This window comes from Onychostoma macrolepis, chromosome 07, assembly GCF_012432095.1.
Source record: "Onychostoma macrolepis isolate SWU-2019 chromosome 07, ASM1243209v1, whole genome shotgun sequence".
Classification (NCBI taxonomy): Eukaryota; Metazoa; Chordata; class Actinopteri; order Cypriniformes; family Cyprinidae; genus Onychostoma; species Onychostoma macrolepis.
In genome coordinates, this window is record NC_081161.1 from 11,449,234 (window position 1) to 11,472,996 (window position 23,763).

General features: G+C 38.7%; 1 protein-coding gene across 1 annotated transcript in view; it reads left to right on the top strand.

The window, feature by feature from the left end:
- The window catches only part of LOC131543560 (uncharacterized), a 27,168-nt gene extending 11,581 nt beyond the window's left edge, over window positions 1-15,587 (top strand). Inside the window, exons 18-22 of the mRNA XM_058781011.1 lie at window positions 7,424-7,469; window positions 8,029-8,385; window positions 9,959-10,126; window positions 14,829-15,142; window positions 15,293-15,587. Coding sequence (XP_058636994.1) covers window positions 7,424-7,469; window positions 8,029-8,385; window positions 9,959-10,126; window positions 14,829-15,142; window positions 15,293-15,587 — 1,180 coding nt within the window. The remainder of the gene's footprint in view (window positions 1-7,423; window positions 7,470-8,028; window positions 8,386-9,958; window positions 10,127-14,828; window positions 15,143-15,292) is intronic.
- The last annotated feature ends 8,176 nt before the right edge of the window (window positions 15,588-23,763 follow it).

Genomic DNA, 23,763 nt, shown 5'->3' on the forward strand with positions numbered 1-23,763 from the left:
ATCGGAACACAGTTCATGCACGGAGCTCGCTTCTAATGAGCTGGTTATCTGAATCAGGTGTGTTAGCTAGAGAGACATGCAAAATGTGCAGAGCGGAGGGCACGAGGACTGGAATTGAGAACCGCTGATATAGCTTCAGGCAAACGGCCCTGAGCATATTCACGAGAATGATGTACTGTTCGTGGATGAATTGTTCTTTTGACCCAGTTCTTTTCAGTGGACTGGATGAACAAGTTCACCAAACTGGACTGAACCAGTTTGTGGCTGAAACAGTTTGTGACCCAAATCAGCACAGATCAAAAAGTTGCTCAATCAGAACTCACTTTTGGATGTGCCCAACGGTCACTCCGACTCAAGCCAATATACCCGCATATATAAACATATGGTGCAGATTTTTGCCAACTCATTCAGCACTCCAGTTACTCCAACAGTATTCTAAACTGAGAACAGAACCAACATGCTAAGAACTGACTAGGAACAATTTCATAAAGGGGGTAAAATGTTCATTTCTGATGTATTTTGCTGAAAAGCATAAAGTATAACAAATAATTTGAAATATAATATCTGATGGTAGTAGGTCTCAAGTCAACAGCAGTACACAGATAATGGTTCTCTCTCGAGTCTTTAGCTGGTTAATGGTTACAACAGTTTTCGAGTCACCAGTACACTGAACAAAGAAAACAGTTTGGACTTGGACATGCTTGCAAAAAACTGACGAGCTGCTGATATGAGTTCGTGTGAACCAAGCACTTGAATGAGGTGGCAAAATAAAAGTTTTTTGTTTGTTTGTTTCTAATGGTTTATCTTAAAAGATGAGTTGATTAGACTAGTTTATTTACTTACTTTAGTAATAAACTCTCCTGATATTTTCAAAACATAAAATATATATATATTTTTTAAAAGAACAAAATAAGCATACTTTCTTACCTTTTGAAATTCAGAAGTAGAGGTCTGCATTCCCGCGGCTCTCGATTTCTCGACCCGACCAGATTTCTTGCGACGCGGGATTAAATTCCCGAATAAAACGCGGTAGCGGTCAGTAACTCTGGTGCAATTTGAACGGGAGCGGGCGGTCTAACAATATCATGTTCCCGAGGTCCTTTCAGAACAGCATATCTGCGCTTTATTCTTATTGACCACCAGTACAGCCTGTACTCAGGACTGTTATGCATGCGCTGCACTCTTGAACCAGTGCTTTCTGCGTCGCGCGTTTTACTTGCGGGGTCTGTGCGCAGCATGTGCATAACGTCCTCAGAGCAGGCTGTACCGGTGGTGAATATACGCCCTCAGACAGAACAGGCAGGTTGTATGAAGGCAAAATGACGCCAAAAAATTTGCATGCGCAGGGTAAGATTTGTGAAAGTATACATAAGATAGCAAGCATAAATTAATTTTGCATGCGCAAGAAAAGATTTGTTAAAGTGTAAATTAAGTTTCAAGTGTAAGAAAAAAAGATTTGCAGCATTTTATTGTTTTTTGTAAGTGTAATTCATGTATTGTGAAACTGCAACTTCATGCTAAGGCAAAATAAATATGATCTGCATTCTTCTGACTTCCATTTTCCCGCGCTTACACTTTTGGCACTGTTGTTTCGCCCAAATACAGCCAAAAGTATTGCAAGCCTGTGCGCAGCGTTTTGCAAGCGAAAACAACAGTATCAAGAACTGCAAACCGGATTGACTGCGTAAAACCAATATGTGTGTAGAAAAAAAGAAAAAATCGTTGCAACTGTTTAAATGACTTCTTGTGTGCATAGAGCAAAATGTTCCCCAAATAACCCGTTATGTACGTCTGCTTCTTTGCCCTTGTAGTTTTGGCAAGATTCTCTAACTGATTTCAGATTTGCAAGCGCCTGTGGAAGGCGGGACCTTCTTCTTGCAGCCAATCAAATGAGGCTTTAGCTGACTTTCGATTTACTCTTATCTGATTGGTTCAATAAACACTCCAGACGTGAGAACACATCTTTATCATAATTTGACTGAGCGTCATTCTTATTGCGGGGATGGTATTTTTAATGCACACACACACACACACACACACACACACACACACATATATATATATATATATATATATATATAAATAAATAAATACAATAAAATAAAATAAAATAAAATAAAATAATAAAACAAAAAGCATGATCCTTAGAAGCTGTGTACCATTAGGCTGACTACCATGTGCTCATATACTGATTTTCAAGCAAGAGTGATCATTATTGGATTGGTTTGACATTGCATTGAAATTTAATATTTTAGATAATCTGCCTACACTGTTAGATATTTCAAAGGGTTTTTACAGTAACTAAGTTACTGTAATTAAGATTTACAGTAGCAAACTGTATTTGATTTATCAGTATTACTGTAATTCATTCATTTTAATATAGATTTCATTAGATTTGATAATTTTTATATATAATTCATTTTATTTTTAGTCTACATAGGTACTACTGGCATTCAATTAAAACAGACACAATAATTACAAAATATCAAATTCTTTATTTAAAATATTGCATGTATAACACTTAAAAATACAGACTTCCAATGCTGGAACAGTGCATCTTTTCCATTTCTCCTGTCTTAGGATGTTTTGCAGTGCAGTGCATTATGTTGTGTCCTCTGGATTCATCCTCACAAAGAATCTTTAGGTAACAGAAACATAATAGGGAAAAAAAGACAAGCAGCCAAAGAATACATAGCCGTCTGCAAAACCCAGGTGCTGCTCCAAAACGTGGCCACCATCTTTGCTCACCCTCCACTTTGACAGAAATGTCTTCTCTGAAAAACAAGTAGAAGAAATAAAACACTTTTAAAAGGCAAACCTCATATAGAATACACAAACCTCTCAAAACCATAGTTGTTCTCTTACCATGAATTATCAGTCTCAGGGTGGCTGGCCTGCTCATGTCTTGCTTGATGCTTCATTGCAGTTGCCTTTAAAACACAAATACAGTAAAAAATGCAGTAAATCTTAAATTCCATTAAAAATGATAACAAACTAATTCTACAACTAGAAAGGCAGCTAGCCATTAAACTAGTTTAACTTAGCTGACATACGATTTTATTTTCTCAGGCTACTGGCCAATATTAACTACCAACACCTGAACTAAATTTCACATTAGTTAACCTAATGTTAATATAAGATAAGCGTTGCTCGTTAAAAACTATTTTAATTCGGTAACTTAATTCAATAAGCTGACAAAAGTCGTTTGAAACGACAGCGCGGTTTACCATGGTAAAGTTCTGTAACCGCCATGTTGACGAGTAAATGTTACTAATGTTAGGTAAACTGGTGTGCAAAAATCTGACTCAAACACACAGACAAACGTACATATATTTTTACCTTGCTTGCTGGTCTTATTCTCTCGTAAGGTGCATCGACACACAGCGTAGATGTTCTCCGGAGCTCTTCCACTCTCGCGGGTTCATCCCCGGGCGAGGCACGACTCCATAAAAAAACAATATAGAACCAGAACCCATTATATCTACAGTCGATGCGGACAGCAATGCCTTTATGCCGTCATACGGGGAAAGGTTACCTCCCCTTTCTCTGCTTTGCCCGCCCATGAGAAAATTAGCTACTAACGTGCGAGACGAGCTCAATATTTTTTTTTCCCTCGAGAGACATCATGTCTTGCAAACGAGCGAAGCATGGCAGTTGCTCAGTGTTTGGATGTGGGTCATTCTATAATTAGGGGTACATTTCAGGTCAACAAAAAAGTGAAGAAATCAGTGTGCTTTTCTGCAAAATAATCTAGTTGTTTCCATAATATACCCCCATATTGTTCTAAATTCATTAGTTGCCAAGCTTAAGCTCAAATTACTTTTTAAATATTTAAATGAAAATAAATATTTGATTCATTGTTTTGTCAACTGTGTTACAAACAAAAATGGTGTCATAGAAGAAATAAATGAAGTACTACACATATGATAAAACATTTGTTTGAAAGTTATTGAGTCTATTCACCAGGGTAGGGTTGCACCAGCCATTCGTAAGTTCTTACTTAAATTAGAATGTTAAGTCCACACTAGAGGCTAGTAACTACTTGCTAGTTTGTAACTAAATTTGTACTTACTTCGGTTGCACCAGTTGTACGTTAAGCAGGACGTAGCTAGTAGTTCGTAAGCTCTCCGTAAAGTAATGCGTAGTCGCATAAAATGACGTTTACCCTAAATCATCCAATAGAAACCTTCAAATACACGAGCAGAACTTGTTTAAATGTTATTAATTTTAATTTATCCTTCATTCTAACTTCTTTTGCTTCACCTATACTAACGGTAAAAACAAGTTTCCATTAAAAACCATACATTAATAACATTAGTCTATACGTAAGCTATTTTTATATGTAAATAACATCCAGAAACTGTAATTGAAATAAATAAGGATCACTAAATACTGAAAGAAAAAAAAAAAACATAAGAAATGCCATTTATTTATTATTTCATCTGACATGCGCAAACACGGACCGAAGTGCACAGAGGCGCGCTGTAGATGGGGTGTTGAAGACGGGCTTCACATATTCACATATTGTTCTCTCTCTTAATATGTACGTGAGTGTGAATGTCAGCAGCATCATATATGCCTAAAGGATTGGAGGTTGTCAGGTAAAAGAAGAGCATATTGATGCAGTTCACTCAGTCTGCTATTTTATTCCAACCGTTACTCCTGACCAGACGCGTCCGTAAATATTTAGTTTAAACGTAGAGTTACACTTCAACTAAGTGTAATGGTGCAACGAAAAAATATTTAGTAGTGCGTAAGTTGTAACTTAGTGTCCATTTACGTCAAAACTAGGCTAGGTTGTAACTTACTTTATTAAGTATTACTTATTTTTTCAACATAATTCTCCATTACACTGAATCTAGAGTTATTCAACATCTTTATGTAATACTGTTCACTCTAGAGATGTCCTTTTTATAATTTTAATAAAAATTTTGCCTACAATTAAAGATTTATGACACAAAAATCACACGTAACACAATTGACAGATAAAGTAACACAGTTGACAGAAGTAACACGGTTGACAGGATGCATTAGGAGAAAAAGAGAAACCTTTCTTTAAAATAAAACCTTTTTATTTTGACAAGTGTCAGCAACAAGTAATTAATTAACTCTCTTGAAACAATGGAGAAAACAAACAAAAACTTTAAAAAATGCTGTTAATACTACATTAGTCTCATTCACAAAACAGTCTATGTTTTTGTAAATACGCAGCCCTTCTCTCAGGATCGCCGAGCCCTGTACTGGCGCTGCTTCTCTGCAGCAGATAACATAATTTCCCTAAAACAAGATTAAGAGCACTTTATAGTTTTTCAACCTTGCTTGATAGGGATCACATTAAATAAATGTCAGCAGAAACCCACCATTCCAAACCATGAAATCATATAAAAATGAACCATACTTCATGAAATCCTTGTTTGTTGATATATGTATATTTCTGGAGATAATATAGATTTTGCTGAAAAGCTATGGAATGCTCCTTTAATCGAGTGTAATGATTTATTCAGTGCAATATATAGATAATATTATAGTGTTAAGATTAGTTAAATTAATCCCTTAATGTGAATCACATGTTTTTATAAAATAACTATTACTATGTAATTACACTTGTTCATATTTTACCATGTCATTCCTGTGTTATAACAATAGTTAATGTATGTTTTTATCAACAATACTCAATATAGGCATAAACTATGACAAGAAACCCAGCCAACATTGTCAACCGTGTTAATCCCTGTCAACTGTGTTACACTTGATGGGTAACACAGTTGACAAGTAACACAGTTGACATTTCTTCCATTTTAGGGCCTTGTGCTAACTGTAGACCTTGAACATGTCCCCACATTACCTTGATCAACTAGTGTTTTATACATTTTATCTACATTTTGTAAATATAATATCTAAAGTAAGTACACACGACCATGTTGATAACACAGTTGATGAGCAATTCATCTACTCTATGAGTAGAAACTTACCACACTGTATTTAAAATTCCTGCCACTGAAGGTCGTGACATCACATGATGTTGGACATGTGACTTTGGAACAAACCATTGCTGATTTATAGGGGTTTTGTCAATGGGTAACAGTTGACAAAGATTTCTCGGACACACACAAAGTTAATAATTTAATAGATATAAACAAGTGAATTAGTTTTTAAAATACATTTGCCTTGTTTTAATGATTATTTTTAACAAATAATGATGAAAATAATATACAAAAACATGTATTGTAGTGTTAATTTGAAAGGCAAAACTTGACTTTTAGCAAATCGGACAGCACAAAAACTGTTATTTCCAGTACAGCATATGCATTTTCTCCTAATTAACTTTTGGAACTGGTTGACTTTTATGCATGAAATAAAGAGGAATGTGCCCAAATATAAAAGTGATCATTGCTTGAAGTGAATATTCAGTAAAAATGATAAATACAACCAATGGACTTGAAATGTACCCTTAATTATAGAATGACCCATGTACAAATGAACACCGACGTATTTTTTTAGTTCCTTCATCCAAGCCTATGGCTAGCATTAGCTACATGATAATAACTGTAACAGCATACATAAACAAACCAACTTAAGTACTGTATCTAGACACAATATTTTAAACTAACCATTCGGAGATGTCCTGCTGTAGCCGCTGAGTTGCAACTTATTCCGTCCGGTGCTTCTCCATCCGGATCAGATTCTGGGTCAAACTGAAAAGCTTGAACGACTGTGTGTCTACAAGCCATTGCGATACATCCACTGTCAACATTAGCGCATGGTAGAGCAAGCTGGTTAAGGCCACACACCCACCCTCCACCTTGCTCCGCCTCTCTCCTCCTCATTAGCATTTAAAGCTACAGACACAGAAATGGCACGTCCTAAGGAAAGCTCAATTGTCAGCACCAAGGCTGAATTTCAGGAAAGAGACTTCAGATACAGTACTAGGGACCACTTAGGCCTATATAAAAGCATCCAAAAAGCAGCATGTCATGGGACCTTTAATAGGAGATATTGTTATCCCTCACTACAAGTTTAAATAAATTAGAGAGACAAATCTCTTTCACACAAAATTTATTTTTGTCTGATTAGTTGTGCAGCAAGTAAAAACAATGCTCTACTCGTAGTTGGGCATAACAGCTTGCTAGTTGACCCGATCCACTAATTTTACTGTCTCCTTCCCTTCTCTCCTGCTTTCTTTCCTCTTCACTTTTCACATTTGTAGGGACCTGTAAGAACCATCAATCGATTCTAAGTGAATGAAATACACAACCTTGTCAAAAAAAGACTAAGCATCTTTACGAATTTGATTTTAATCAAACCCTCTTTCATTCTTCCTAGCCTCCCTACATTTGAAAACGCAATCCAAATTTTAACAGCTCATCCAACGCTGAGATCAATTTTAATAGAGATAAGTGTTGAGCAACTGTTGCCTTCGCAGCCTCCCTGGTGAGCGGTCCAACTGTAAGGTGTACGGAGTCAATCCTGTCAGACTAAGAAAAGATATATCGGAATTATTATTATATTTGTTTGTCTAAAACAGAGATTTAATAATATTGTTTTCCTCCTTGAAAACAACATTTAATTGAAAAAAAAAGAAGAATTTTCCTCATTTGAAAAAAAGGAATTGTGTGTTATCACTGAATTTGTTTTTCACCTTTTTCTCTCTTTTCCCTCATTCTCAGAGTGACGAAGTCTTCACATATCTAGTCTACATAGACACTCTGAGACCATAGGCTTCTACTCCATACAGATCTGTGTCAGTCTCTCTTCCACCCAGCGTGCCAACATGCCGCAGACTGCAGATCTCTTTTCCCAAGGGGAAGATGTGAACACTTGGATGGGAGGCATGACAGACCGCCTCATGTCCAAGACCCTTGAACTGTTATTATTTTTAATAATAATCCTAATCCTGAGAGATCACGTGACCCTTCGACAGCGATGCACGTCTAGTCCTTCCCTCTGCTCACTTTGTCAAATATTATATAATCCTGTCAGTAAATTTTGAACCACTCTCTATTTAACACATCATGAATACTTCAACAGTCAAAAGTACTGACCCCAGCATTGCGTGACTTGTGTGCGGACATACAAGCGACCAACAATTCTGTTAAAGAGCTAAGAGTGGAGCTTGAGGCACTAGCTAGCGCGGTGAAACAGACACGTGACCTGGTCGATTCTGTTCAAGCAGCTGCACGTGAGTATAGGAGGACAGTCACGGACTTAAAAAATCAGCTGGAGCAACTCACTGAGAAGATGATGGATATTGAGGATAGGAGCAGGAGAAATAACGTGCGACTGGTGGGGTTGCTGGAGGGGGCGGAAGGCTCCAATGCAGCTGGCTTCCTCAGAGCTTATCTTTCCAAGTGGATAACTTCCCTGAAAGGCCGTGACATCGAGATTGTAGGAGCCATTTTGGAGCAATGTGTGTTTTGTCAATGGGGGGGCATTGTGACACCTTTGTATATTAAGAGCGCCTGGTTAATTAGAAGGTATGTTTTGGTGGCAGGAAAGCAAACAGTTTTTGAACGTGATTGTGCTTACAGCTACAAGTTATCCTGCTCACTAGTTTATTGTGTCAAATGGCTATATTGTTTTGGACTGAGCTTAATGCATAACTGTGCAAGGAATAATATGGACTATGGACAATGTGTTTGCTATCTGCAAGGTATGAAACACCCATTTGTATGTCATCAATTAAAAGGAGAGCTCACAGGAAGCAAATGGCAAGAACTGTTATAGGTTGAAGTACAATAAAGGACACTGTTTGCATTTTAACATCAGCGTGCGTGGATTCAATTTGCACGTGTCAATTACTTGCTCACTTCTACCATCAACATCGGCGGCTTAGTGGAAGGCCGTAATAGAGATTGATCAGGCCCATCGTGTGTATGGCGGAAGGAAAAACTCAGATCGGCCGCACACTCTCATCTTCCGTGTACTAAGCTAGCATGACAGATTGGCGGTTCTGAGGGGTGCTCGGCAGGCATATCCAGTGAAATGTACGCAGGACAATGTCACGCTACTATTTTTTCCCGACTTTAGTCCAGCCACAGCTACCAAGAGCAAGAGCTTAAACCCTTTCAGTGGTGAGTTTAAAATATTCTAGTGGTCCCCCCAGAGTGAGTTTTTTTAAGGCGACCGTTATTTTAGAACATTTGCCCTTACTGTTTCCATGGCGACACGTCATGATTGTCACGTGACACACCGCGGCCACAATAACACTGTATGACAGATAGAACGCTTTTATTTCGTTTTTCCTTTTTTATTTAATATATTCACAAACTTGCTCACCATGTCATGGACAATCTGATTTTCCGATTCACAAATGTGTGTAAATGAGTGTGTTTTGTTGTTTAAACACCTTTATAAATGATGTTGATCGTGATCTGTAATGTGAGATAGGCGCCGCCATGTTTGTTCGTGCTGCATTTCAGAGAGTCCTGTCAGTCTGATTTACAGTCATGATGTGAATTCATCAATTTCTCCCGAAATACATGCAAGTATGTGGCCGGTGAACTGGGTGAAGAATAGAGTGAACTTTATAGTTACTTACACTTTGTGTATCTGATATGAATAAAACACATCGGCAAATAAAATTTTAATGGATTGTTATTGTTGCTTCCATAGACATCTGTGTGTATTTTACAAGCTCTAAATGTATTGTTTTACATTTATGTATTGTAGTACTTATGTGTATTTAAATATCTGAAACCTAAAATATGCATTATGCGTTTAAGAACACTGCATAGTTGTGATAATATGACAATCGCAGTGCACATCTCTCTCTGGCTCAGCGCCAGCAAAACCACAGTTTGAATTTGGCAGTTTGAATTTGGCAACGTCACCGAACGTTCTAAATCCCATATGTGGGACCGTTCTCTTAGGGGCACGGAAATAAAAATCCCATATTTGGGACAGTACCTCTCAAAAGGTTAATCCAGTCTTGAAGAAGATGATAGCACTTGGTCTCCAGCCCTTCCTCACCTATCCGGCGGTAATTAAACTATGGCACAAGGGTGAGCAGATGATGTTCGACTCTCCTCAGAAAGCAGAGGATTTTATCAGCTTACTGTCACAGAAGAAGACTTATGCTGCAGCTCTACAAGGCAACGGGAAAACAGTGGCCACCAACACCGGCCCGGTGAGAAGAACTTAAAAGACCGGGATGGAGGCAATTTCAGCTGCCCAGGAGAGGATAATAACAAGGTGGACATGGACACTTGTTAAATCTCCTTTTCCTTTTTTTTTTTTTTCCCCTCTCTCTCTCTCTCTTCCTGAGATATTGTTCCTATTTATCCAGCACAACTGTCTCTTTACTGGTAAGACTAACAACCTTTTTTTTTTTTTTGGAGGGGTCTAATGGAGAGTAGGTTTAACTTCAATAATTTGTGACTATGTGGGTCTTTTAGGGACATGTCTTGTGTTGAAGTGGACCGGTCACATATCATCACCATTTTTTGTTGCTCAATCAGACCTACGTTCTCGGTAATGTGCGGTCTGAGTTGTTTATAGTTTGTAGTTTGTATCTTGTTTATAGTTGGTTGTTGTTCCTGTTTCTGTGTTGCTTTTCTTTTTCACAACAGAAAATTCATACCTTTATTTACTTTACCTTATTTCTAAAAGGATTTTTCATCTAGGTGGTTTGGTATCTAGAATGCACACAAGCGTTTACATGTTACTTACAGAATGGGAGTGCTTTTGCTTTTCTTCATTTACTGAATACAGTTTTGGGATTATGAATATTCAATGCATACTCTAAATATTTAATCATTGAATGTGAATGGCCTAAATTCTGCTGTTAAACGAACCTGTGTATTTACACCGTAAATCAATTTCCTGTCCACTGATACAAGAGACACATTTAAAGCAATCTGAAGTGGCACGTTTCCAGAATAAGTATTATAAATTGGCAGCCTTCTCCTGCGCTCTTAATAAAACTAAGGGGGTTCTTATCCTTGTTAACAGGAAGTTACATTTAACAATTGAACATACCGGAAGTGATGAGGAGGGTAGATTTGTTTTTATCCGTTGCAAAATACATAATAATAGGTTAGCATTGGTCTCTGTTTACGGTCCGAATGAGACCTGCATTCTTTACAAATGTTTCCAAAACTCTACTTGAGCAGACTGATTGCCCTCTAGTGGTGGGTGGTGATTTTAATGCTGTCATAAATCCTGCTTTGGATAAATCTCAATCTGATACAACAGTCAATCCATCTTCTAAATTACTGAATAAATTTATCACTGAGCTCAACTTAATCTATCTTTGGAGAATTCATAATACTAAATCTAAGGACTTCACTTTTTTTCTAATAGACATAAGACTTTCTCTAGGATAGACTACATATTTCTCAGGCCATCTTTAATTTCGTATAATTCCTCCATCTCTATATTACCAATTTTATTATCTGATCATTCTGCTGTGTTGTGCAATATTCCTCTTTCCGATATTAAAGCCAAATCCCCTAGATGGCGCTTTAACATGTCATTATTAAGTAATCAGACTTTCATTACTTCTCTAAAAGAATATATAAAGGAATTTCTTGAAATTAATATGCCCTCTGATGTGGAAGTGAAGTGTACTATATGAGGTTTCTCTATATCTCTTTCTTCTGCTCTTGCCAAAGCGAAAATTCACCAGTTTACACAATTAGAAAGTAAAATCCAAATGATTACAAAACCTACAAAAACAACATTTTACTGCGCAACAGGCTACACAACTGTCCTCTTTAAAAGAAGAATATGATTTACTTTCACACTCAAAGGCGGAATTTATCTTACATAGGACTAGGCAAAAATATTATTTCGAATCAGAGGGACCTAGTCACCTATTTGCCCTTAGGCTGAAAGAATGTGAGTCTAAGGCATATATTAGCACAATGAAATCATCGGATGGTCAGGTCACCATGAACCCTGCGGCAATTAATGACATATTTAAAGCTTTTTACACAAATCTGTATAAAGCCGAAACAGATTTTGATGAACCAATTTGTAAGCAGTATTTAGATAAATTGGAATTGCCTCGGATCTCACAGATGGATAAAGAATCTTTGGAGGCCCCATTAAGTTTGGAGGAGCTCTACGTCTCTCTAAAAAGCCTTCAAAAGGGCAAATCGCCAGGGCTGGATGGTCTCCCCCCTGAATTGTATTTGGAAATTTGGGATTTGGTAGGGACACATGCTTAATCCATTTAATTTTGCAATTGAACATGGTGTATTTCATAGAGATCAATAAACATCACTGATATCATTACTTCTTAAAAAAGGGAAAGATCCATTATTGTTCCAGCTAAAGACCGATATCACTTATCCCATGTGATCTAAAAATCTATTCTAAAGTTTTTGCTTCTCGTATGGAGAAGGTAATTCATAGTTTGATCAAGGAGGACCAAACCGGTTTTATCAAGGGGCGCAATGCGTCTGACAATATGCATCGACTCTTTCATATTCTTGACTTTGCAGACTCTCATGCGTTTTTTTCACTTGATGCAGAAAAAGCCTTTGACAGGCTAGAGTGGAATTATATGTGGGCAATTCTGCAATGTTTCGGCTTCGGTGAACATTTCATTTCTATGATTAAGACATTATACCACTCACCTGCAGAATCAGTCTTGACAGGTAATATTCCCATTGTATTATTCCCATAATATTCCAATTTTAATAGTATTCTAGTTAAGGTCAAAAATGACATTCAAAGATGGAATAATCTTAAAGCCTCTCTTCAAGGAAGAATCTCCACAGTTAAAATGAATTTGTTACCTCGGTTTAACTTTCTTTTCTCTATGCTACCACTCTCTCCCCATCCAGGTTACTTTAAAGAGATTAACTCCATAATTTCTCATTTTATCTGGAATGATAAATACCCCAGAATCAAACTTACCACATTACAACATCCTAATCGCGCAGGAGGACTGGCTGGACCATATTTTGAATTGTATTTTTGGTCGTTCTAGCTTAAGGCTCTTCATAATTGGGTTGATCCTCAATCTAAAGTTTCATGGAGAGTGATTGAAGCTGACAAGGTTAAACCAAATAGACTCCAAGATGTTGTTTACTGGCACAGGAAAAAAGGTGATCACTATAAATTTGGTCCGGTTGTGGCTAATTCTATTAAAATCTGGAAAACGGTTGAACCTCTGATAGGAGGACCCTTCAAATTCCATGCAAGATCTCACCTCGTGGGGTCTCAATGATCCTAAGAAAGGTGAGAAATCAGCCCAGAACTACACGGGAAGAGCTGGTCAATGACCTGAAAAGAGCTGGGACCACCGTTTCCAAGGTTACTGTTGGTAATACACTAAGACGTCATGGTTTGAAATCATGCATGGCACGGAAGGTTTCCCTGCTTAAACCAGCACATGTCCAGGCCCAACTTAAGTTTGCCAATGACCATTTGGATGATCCAGAGGAGTCATGGGAGAAAGTCATGTGGTCAGATGAGACCAAAATAGAACTTTTTGGTCATAATTCCACTAAACGTGTTTGGAGGAAGAAGAATGATGAGTACCATCCCAAGAACACCATCCCTACTGTGAAGCATGGGGTGGTAGCATCATGCTTTGGGGTGTTTTTCTGCACATGGGACAGGGCAACTGCACTGTATTAAGGAGAGGATGACCGGGGCCATGTATTGCGAGATTTTGGGGAACAACCTCCTTCCCTCAGTTAGAGCATTGAAGATGGGTCGAGGCTGGGTCTTCCAACATGACAATGACCAAGCACACAGCCAGGATAACCAAGGAGTGGCTCTGTAAGAAGCATATCAAGGTTCTGGCGTGGCCTAGCCAGTCTCCAGACCTAAACCCAATAGAGAATCTTTGGAGGGAGCTCAAACTCCGTGTTTCTCAGCGACAGGCCAGAAACCTGACTGATCTAGAGAAGATCTGTGTGGAGGAGTGGGCCAAAATCCCTCCTGCAGTGTGTGCAAACCTGGTAAAAACTACAGGAAACGTTTGACCTCTGTAATTGCAAACAAAGGCTACTGTACCAAATATTAACATTGATTTTCTCAGGTGTTCAAATACTTATTTGCAGCTGTATCATACAAATAAATAGTTAAAAAATCATACATTGTGATTTCTGGATTTTTTTTAGATTATGTCTCTCACAGTGGACATGCACCTACGATGACAATTTCAGACCCCTCCATGATTTCTAAGTGGGAGAACTCGCAAAATAGCAGGGTGTTCAAATAATTATTTTCCTCACTGTATGTAATAATGCATCATTAGGTACTTTTCTTCATATGTTTTGGGAATGTCCTATCGTCATTAATCTATGGACACATGTAAACCTGGTTTTATCCTCCTTACTACAAATTGATTGCTTTGCTAACCCAGGTTTATGTCTTCTTAATGATGATTCTGGTCTTTGTATAAGCTTAATACAAAAGTGAATGTTGTTTGCTGGTTTTACGGCTCCGAAAAAGACTATAATACAGAACTGGTTTACACCGCACATGTGTGGAAAAACATATTGGATCCATAGCCTCCTGAAAATAGTGACTTGTGAATGTACAACAGCGTGAATTAATGAGGCCAAGCCCTCTACGATTGATGTTTGGCAGTGTTTTTTCTTTAAAGGAATGACTTGTTTATTTATTTATTTTTTCCCTCTCTCTCTTCCTTTTGAATGGACTCTTTAAATTATTGATTATATGTCTGTTGTTTTTTTGTTTTGAATTGATGTTGTGTGTAAAAAAACAATAAAAAGTTGATAACAAAAAAAAAATTATAATAATCCTAATCCTAAAAAGATTCCGGACACAAGATTCAAGCCAGAACAACAACCACGAGGAGCTAGTCAAAATCATCAGCTCCCTTAAGCTATGCGTTCACAACCCAGCTGAAACTAAGCGACAAGCACATCACCCACCTTCAAGAGGAGCTGACACATGCTCAACGCCGCATAGACACACTGAAAGTGAAAGTTCAAGGTCAACTCAAAGCACCCAACGAGAGGGAGCAGGAAACAACGGAACAAGTAAAAGAGCTCCAAGCAGCCCCGACAGCAGCTCAGCTCGACCAACAACATGCAAAGGCTGCCCAGAAAGACCTGGTAAACAGACTCCAGTATGCCAAACAGCTACTAGAGAAAGTCAAGAATGACATCAGTGACAAGAATGCTGAAATCAGTGCCTTGGAAGACTACCTTGAAAGGTACAGAACTGAGATGGACAATCTGACCCAACAACTCGACGTTACCAACGATGAAATCTATATATTCAGACAATAACTCAAACATGCTTATGAGCAGAAATAAGAGCCTAGGGAAGAGAAACATCTCTCAGCCTCACCACTGCTGAGCAGAACAGAGTCCCACATCCAAGAACTGGCATACAACAAAAGAAGTGAAGAGCCACAGCCTAAAACATCACCTGCCTTCACTACAGAACTCTTTCCTGTCAACGAAAGAAAACCTCCCATCCAAGCAGACCTTGGAGCTGCACATGGGATGACCGTCAAAGACAAGCTGTCTAAAAACATCTACAAGTTCAACCCGAACTCCACAGAGGGCCACGACATCCAGGCCCACCTGCAAGATATCGACTTTTATCTAAAATGTGTATTGCTTTTTGTATCTCTGCTTTTTAGTGCTCTTTGAGCGTGTTCTGGCTTACACGCCAGATCCTCCTCTAAAACCATGAGGAGAAATGCCATCTAGTCTTGTCAAACTTTACACTTTTCTTTCTTTTACTTTGAGAGTTTTCGTGTTCTAACTTGAGTTTTGCTGTGTCTCCGAGTTCACCTCGAGTCTGTGACCGCCTCAAAACTTCAACCAGCCCACAACTCTGCATCTTCAGCCAATGCCAACCATTGGCTTCCCAAGACATCACTTCAACAACTGAACTTCCAGCCAATCAGCAACCTTGGAAAATTCACTTTCTGCAACTACAACAAGGGAACCCCCTTAACACTCAACGCAAGTACCTCCAGATTCAAGCTGGTTCACTTAATATAAATTTTAGCCTCATTGAGGAACTCAGTGTGAGGGTTAATTAAGTGATTGATGGTTGTTCAGGTCTATGCAATTGCACATATTGCTATAAACTTGGGATTTCACATTTTCATTCTCTTAAACTCATTCTTTCCTCATGTTCTCTCTTCCTGCAACTTTAATGTGTGAGTTTGTGATTATGTGTTAGATTAGTTTATATTGCCCTAGATTTATCCAATAAAGCCTTATTTATATTGAAATGCGAAGTAGCTTGTGTTTTGTGATTACAAGTTAATGTCTTAAACTGCCGATCTAGTTACTGTGCTAATTAATAGTGTTTTCAGTATATTTTGGATTTTAATATCCATTGCAGAGTTGATGTTATACGGCTTGTTCAATGAATCGCTCAGTGATCAGCCGTAAAACAGTGATTCTGTCCAAATTCCCTATAAAATCATAAATGATTCCCTTTGAGCTAAATTGACCTGTTTCCCTTACAAGAGTCAACAAAATATGTTGACCTAGGAACACATCTAACTCAGGACATCCTTCTAAATCAGGACATGCGTTGCTCCGTAGTGGGGATGTAAGAATATCTTGAACTTGAGACATTGGGAATCCATCAAGTGGGGTCTTTGTGTTTAAACCTCTATAATCAACACAAAATCTCAGACTACCATCCTTTTTTTTTTGGTATAGGAAAACAGGTACAGTCCATGGCTGAATAATGGCCTTTCTAGCATTTTCACTACTTCATTATATGTCTGCTGTTTGTGCACATGTGTTTGATAAGCTTGCTGTCTTACCTAATCACTGGTCCTAATGCAATGGCATTTAATAATGGCAGTTTCCCCAAAGAATCTGTGTATATTGTTGTCAGTCAAATAGCAAACTCTGACGCTCAAGTCGAGGTACCAGCCAGGCTCACCAATTCTTTTTATTTTACTCTAGTGGATTCTAGCGGATATTTGAATAGTTTGTAGTGCTAAATTTAACCTTGTGACAGATTGATTGATATTGGCTACCTTAAGAGTGGGATGAGAAAGGAAAATTGTATTTTAACTCTCCCTCTTCAGGTAAGGCATCAACACATTCTCACTCCCAACTTGTCACATATTGATGCTTGGTCAGGACCATATATATATATATATATATACATATATATATATATAGCGTAATAATTTTGCCATTATTGCATATATGTTGGGGTGTGATTTTTCAATGTAAACAGTCACAACAATATTATTTACATTACGCTATTTACACATTTCTGAGTACATAACCCAACCCCTGCCCCTATTTTAACATTTGTCTATAAAAAACATGATATAACAGGCACATAAAACTAATAATTTATTAGTAATTTATTTAAAAAATATTAATATTCCAAGTCTTCTGAGGTAAAATGATTTATTTGATTCGTAAAGCTCAGAACTGTTGAAGTTTCACATGTTTTTTTTATTATCACAACAGGAAAAAAAAAAAGTAGGAAGAAACAGAACTGTAGCGACACCGAATGTCATCAGTACAACAGTGACACCTATTGGCAAATTATTATATTGGAATACTCCCACTTAATTTTCCAATAGCATTAAGCAATGTTATGGTAAACTATTTTACTTTTAACAAAAATACTTTTTTTTTTTTTTTTTTTTTTTAACCGTGTCAAGATACAATAAATCATACTAACACAAACTCGTACAGTCTTTTTCTTTGTCTTTTTACCATGTTAACAGATTTTGCATCGTAACACACTTAACACTAAACACAGTCTAGTCTATTTACTGTTACGCTAAACTGAATTAAATGAAACAAAGTCCAATCTTACTCCTAAGATACTCAAACTTCTGTCTTACTAATGGCTTGGTCAAGATATCTGCCTTCATGTCATCTGTAGGGCAGTATTGCAGTTGGATTTGTCCATTCAGCACACACTCACGAATGTAATGATAACGAATGTCTATGTGCTTAGTCCTGAATGGTCAACTGGATTGTTTGCGATTGCAATGGCTCCTTGGTTGTCCTCCAGAATCACCACAGGTGAAACATCCATTCCAAGATCACTCAGTAGTCTTCTAAGCCAGACACATTTCTGAGGTGCTTGATTAAGTGCAACATACTCAGCCTCCGCTGTCGAAAGAGCAACAGTTGACTGTTTCTTGCTGAGCCAGCTCACTGCTCCTCCACCTAGTAAGAACACATTGCCAGTTGTTGAGCGACGATCATCCTGGTCACCAACCCAGTCAGCATATATATCGGAGTATCCGATCAAAGTTCCAGAATCTGACCGCTCATACTGACGAGCAAGATTCAGGGTACCCTTCAAGTACTGTAGAATTCTCTTCACTGCCATCAGATGTACAGCACTTGGATTTGCGTTGAACTTTGATACAACACTCACTGCTTGTGCTGTCAGGTCGTGTGACCATTGCAGCATACAGTAGGCTTCCTACCATGGACTGGTAAGCACTTGAGTTCACAGGCTTGCTTACACCGTCATTCTTTTTTAGCTTCACATTTGCATCAGTTGGAGTTGCAACAGGATTGGCATCATGCATGCCAAATTTTTGAAGAATGGCTTCAGTGTAATATGCTTCTGATGAAGAAACACAGTTTTTCTCATTGTCTTGGATAACAGAGATACCGAAGATATAGGACAGCTCTCCCATGTCCTTCATCTTGTAGCGCTTCTTTAGAGCAAGGTTCAGCTCTTTCATGCTTTCCATCGACTCCGTGATCAGGATCAGATCATCAACATATACCGCCAATATCTCCAGCTCCTGCTGAGATTTCACGAACACACATGGGTCTGATGTACTCTGTTTGAAGCCAATGTTCTTCATGAACTCTGTGAAAGTTTTGCTCCAGCAGCGAGGGGATTGCTTCAGCCCGTATATAGACTTTTTCAGTTTGCATACCAAATGTTCCTCCCCTGGTTTGACAAATCCCTCTGGTTGCTCCATGTAGATTTCCTCATCCAGGTGTCCATTTAGAAATGCAATTACTACATCCATCTGATGCACATGTAGATTATTCTGGACGGCGAAGGACAGTAACGTACGAATTGAGCTAAATCTTACCACAGGTGAAAAAGTTTCATCGTAGTCAGCACCATACTTCTGTGAGTATCCCTTAGTGACAAGTCTGCACTTGTATCTCTCCACTCGTCCATCACTCTGATGCTTGACTTTGAACACCCATCTTGACCCTATGGCCTTCCAATCCTTTGATAGTTCCACTAAATCCCACGACTCATTTTCCAGGAATGACTCATATTCCAAGTCAACCGCATCCTGCCATTCCTTTGCGTTGGGACTCATCATTGCCTCATTCAGTGTGCCTGGTTCTGCAACACGACAAACACTAGCATAATGATCAACAGTCACTAGGTCAGCAAACTCATCATATCCATACCTCTTGGGTGGTTTTCTGATTCTGCCACCATCTTTAGCAGTTTCATCGACAGTTTTCTCATCTGTTTTCATGATAACTTTGTTCTCCGAGCAAGAAATGTTGACTTCTTGTTTCAAGTCAAAGTCTGACTCATTGAAGATCACATCCTGACGAATTAGAATCTTTCTTTTTTCTTCATCAAACAAGCGGTAGCCCTTTGCATTATTGGCATATCCCACGAAACGGAGCTTCACAGCTTTCTTGTCCAGTTTTCTTCTTTCTGCATCTGGAACATGTGCATAAGCTACGCAACCAAACACTTTCATGTGACTCACATTTGGCTGTTTGTCGCACCATTTCTGGTAGGGCGTCTCTTGTTTCAGAACAGGCGTGGGTCTCCGCTACAGTCTCCGCCCAATACGTCTTTGACAATTTAGCATGAGAGAGCATGGTTCTTGCTGCTTCAATTAATGTCCTATTCTTTCTTTCTGCAACACCATTTTGCTGAGGTGTGTGAGGTACAGTTGTCTCATGATGGATACCTTGAGCCTTCAAGTATTCTTGAAATTCTTTGGAAGTGTATTCCCCACCATTGTCCGTTCTTAGTCTTGTCACTTTCTGTCCGCATTCATTGAAGAATGTTTTCTCAAACTCCTTGAATTTGCAAAGGACTTCACTCTTCTGCTTCATAAAGTATACCTTGCAACATCTAGAATAGTCATCAATTAAAAGTCTCAAAATACTTGGACCCACGTATAGATTCAGTCTGCATGAGACCACAGATGTCGCTATGGACCAACTGCAGTTTGCGTTTGGAACGGATTTCTCCCACTGGCTTATGAGGCTTCCTAGACAACTTCCCTTCCACACAGGCTTCTCTGCAGGAAGGTCCACTCCATTCACCAGATTTTTAAGTTCCTTCAATTTGGTGGTGTGTCCCAGTCACTGGTGCCACAAGCTGGCTGTTACTAAAGCACTTGATGCACATTAACAGTCAGGTGAACTTTCCTCGACATCCAGCTGATACAACCCTTCAGATCTTTGTGTTCCCATTCCTTGGAGATCTCCATCTTTACTACGGATGTAGTAACAGCGAGAACAGCGAGACTTCTTGAACTGCACCGTATTTCCTCTTCTGACAGCAGCTCCCACTGAGAAGAGATTCCCGGATAACTTGGGAACATACAGAACATCAAACATTGTGACATTTTTTACATCACTGACCTTGAATGTCATTCTCAGTTTAACGTTACCAAATCCTAGGGCATCAACCACTCTGCCATCACCGAGCTTCACAGACTGTGGTCTTGGAAATTGCTGGTAGTTTTGGAGGATTTCTTCATGACATGTCATGTGCTTTGAGGCTCCAGAGTCGATCAGCCACTCGTTTTGTTGCACCATTTTATCCTGGTTCGCCTCTTTAGCAATAAAAGCACTCTCAGACGAGTCTTCTGCTCCTTCACATGTTACATTTTTGGCCTTGTGGGTTTTATTCCTTCTTTTTTTACTTGGACAGTCACCTCTTTCCCACACTTGTAACATCTCCATGAGCTGGATCGGTCAGCTTTCACTGCCTTAGAGTTGGACTGCATATCACCGTGAACTTGCATTGACATCACTGATGCGCCACCGGACGCAGTGAAACTGGACATACCACTGCCATATTTACCATCAGCAGTCACTCGCTTGCTTAATGCTTGCTGAACAAATTGCAGTGTTAAATTGTCCAACTTAGTTTCCAGTGCAGTGACAATTGTAGCATAGCTTGATGGCAAACTACCCAGCAGTGTTACAATTTGATCCTCCTCTTCAATTACAGCACCTATTGTTCCTAGCTGGTCAGTTAGTTCTTTCATTCGTTTCAAATGTTCAGTTATGTTTTCTCCTTCGTTCATTTCACATCCGAAGTCTTTTTTCTTCAGAAACAACTTGTTTGCAAGAGCGTCTCTCTCAAAATGTCCTTTCAGCGTGTCCCACGCTTCTTTGGGGGACTTACAGCTTGTTATCAGATACAATTGGGGTGTACTCACATTCAACACCAACACAGAAAGTTATCTTACTTTCTATCGGAGTTAGTGCTGGCCGCAGATAAAGTCCTAATTGTTGGTGATTTTAATATCCATGTTGATAATGAAAAGAATTTGCTGGGATCAGCATTTATAGACATTCTAAACTCTATTGGTGTTAAACAACACGTGTCAGGACCTACTCATTGTCAAAATCATACTCTAGATTTAATACTGTCACATGGAATTGATGTCAGTGGCATTGAAATTTTGCAGCAGAGCGATGATATCTCAGATCATTATCTAGTCTCCTGTATATTCCATATAGCTAAAGCTGTAAAGCCAACTCCTTGTTACAAATATGGTAGAACCATCACTTCTACCACAAAAGACTGCTTTATAAATAATCTTCCTGACTTCTCAGTTCCTCAGCATATCCAATAGCTCAGAACAACTTGATGATGAGAACTGAAACTGTGGACTCTCTCTTCTCTAGCACTTTAGATACGGTTGCTCCTTTACGCTTAAGGAAGATTAAGGATAAGAGTCCAACACCGTGGTATAATGAGCACACTCGCGCCCCAAAAGAGTGCAGCCCGGAAAATGGAGCGCAGCTGGAGGAAAGCAAAACTAGAGGTATTTCGTATAGCTTGGCGGGAAAGTACCCTATTCTACAGAAAAGCATTAAAAACTGCTAGATCTGATTACTTTTAGTCTCTTCTAGAAGAAAACAAACATAACCCCCGGTATTTATTCAATACAGTGACTAAATTAACAAAAAATAAAGCATCAACAGGTGCTGGCATTTCCCAACAGCACAGCAGTAATGACTTTATGAACTACTTTACTTCTAAGATCGATACTATCAGAGAAAAAATTGTAACCATGCAGCCGTCAGCTATAGTATCACATCAGGTAGTGCACTATAGATCCCCTGAGGTACAATTCCACTCATTCTCTACTGTAGGAGAGGAAGAATTGTATAAAATTGTTTAATCATCTAAACCAACAACATGTATGTTAGACCCTATTCCATCTAAACTACTAAAAGAGCTGCTTCCAGAAGTCATAAATCCTCTTTTGGCTATTATTAATTCATCATTGTCATTAGGATATGTCCCCAAAACCTTCAAATTGGCTGTTATTAAGCCTTTCATTAAAAAACCACAACTTGACCCCAAAGATCTAGTTAATTACAGACCGATCTCAAATCTCCCTTTTCTGTCAAAGATACTAGAAAAGGTAGTACCCTCACAATTATATTCCTTCTTAGAGAAAAATGGTATCTGTGAGGAATTCCAGTCAGTATTTAGACCGTATCATATTACTGAGACTGCTCTCATTAGAGTTACAAATGACCTGCCTCTATCATCTGATCGTGGTTGTATCTCTTTATTAGTTCTACTGGATCTTAGTGCTGCGTTTGACACAATCGACCACAACATTCTTTTGAATAGACCAGAAAACTTTGTTGGCATTAGTGGAAGTGCCTTAGCATGGTTCAAATAGTACTTATCTGACCGCCATCAGTTCGTAGCAGTGAATGAAGAGGTATCATATCAATCACAAGTGCAGTATGGAGTACCTCAAGGCTCAGTACTAGCGCCGTTACTTTTCACGCTTTACATGTTACCCTTGGGAGATATTATCAGGAGATATGGTGTTAGCTTTCACTGTTATGCTGATGATAATCAGCTCTATATTTTTTCGTGGCCGGGTGAAACACAACAAATTGAGAAACTGTGTTAATTATCGGACCTAAAAACCCCACATGTAATAACCTAGAACACTATCTAACACTTGACGGCTGCTCTGTCAATTCTTTTTCATCAGTTAGGAACCTAGGTGTGCTGTTTGATAGAAATCTTTCATTTGAAAACCTTGTTTCTAGCATCTGTAAAACTGCATTTTTCCATCTCAAAAACATATCTAAATTGCGACCTATGCTCTCAACTTCAAATGCAGAAATACTAATTCATGCGTTTATGACCTCAAGGTTAGACTATTGTAATGCTTTATTGGGTGGTTCTTCTGCACGCTTGGTCAACAAACTACAGTTGGTCCAAAATGCAGCAGCTAGAGTCCTTACTAGAACCAGGAAGTATGACCATATTTAGCCCGGTTCTGTCAACACTGCACTGGCTCCCTATCAAACATCGGATAGATTTTAAAATCTTGTTAATTATCTATAAAGCCCTGAATGGCTTAGCTCCTCAGTACTTGAGCGAGCTCTTATCACATTATAGTCCTCCACGTCCGCTGCGTTCTCAAAATTCTGGCCGTTTGATAATACCTAGAATATCAAAATCGACTGCGGGTGGCAGATCCTTTTCCTATTTAGCGCCCAAACTCTGGAACAATCTACCTAACACTGTTCGGGAGGCAGACACACTCTGTCAGTTTAAATCTAGATTAAAGATACATCTCTTTATCCTGGCGTACAC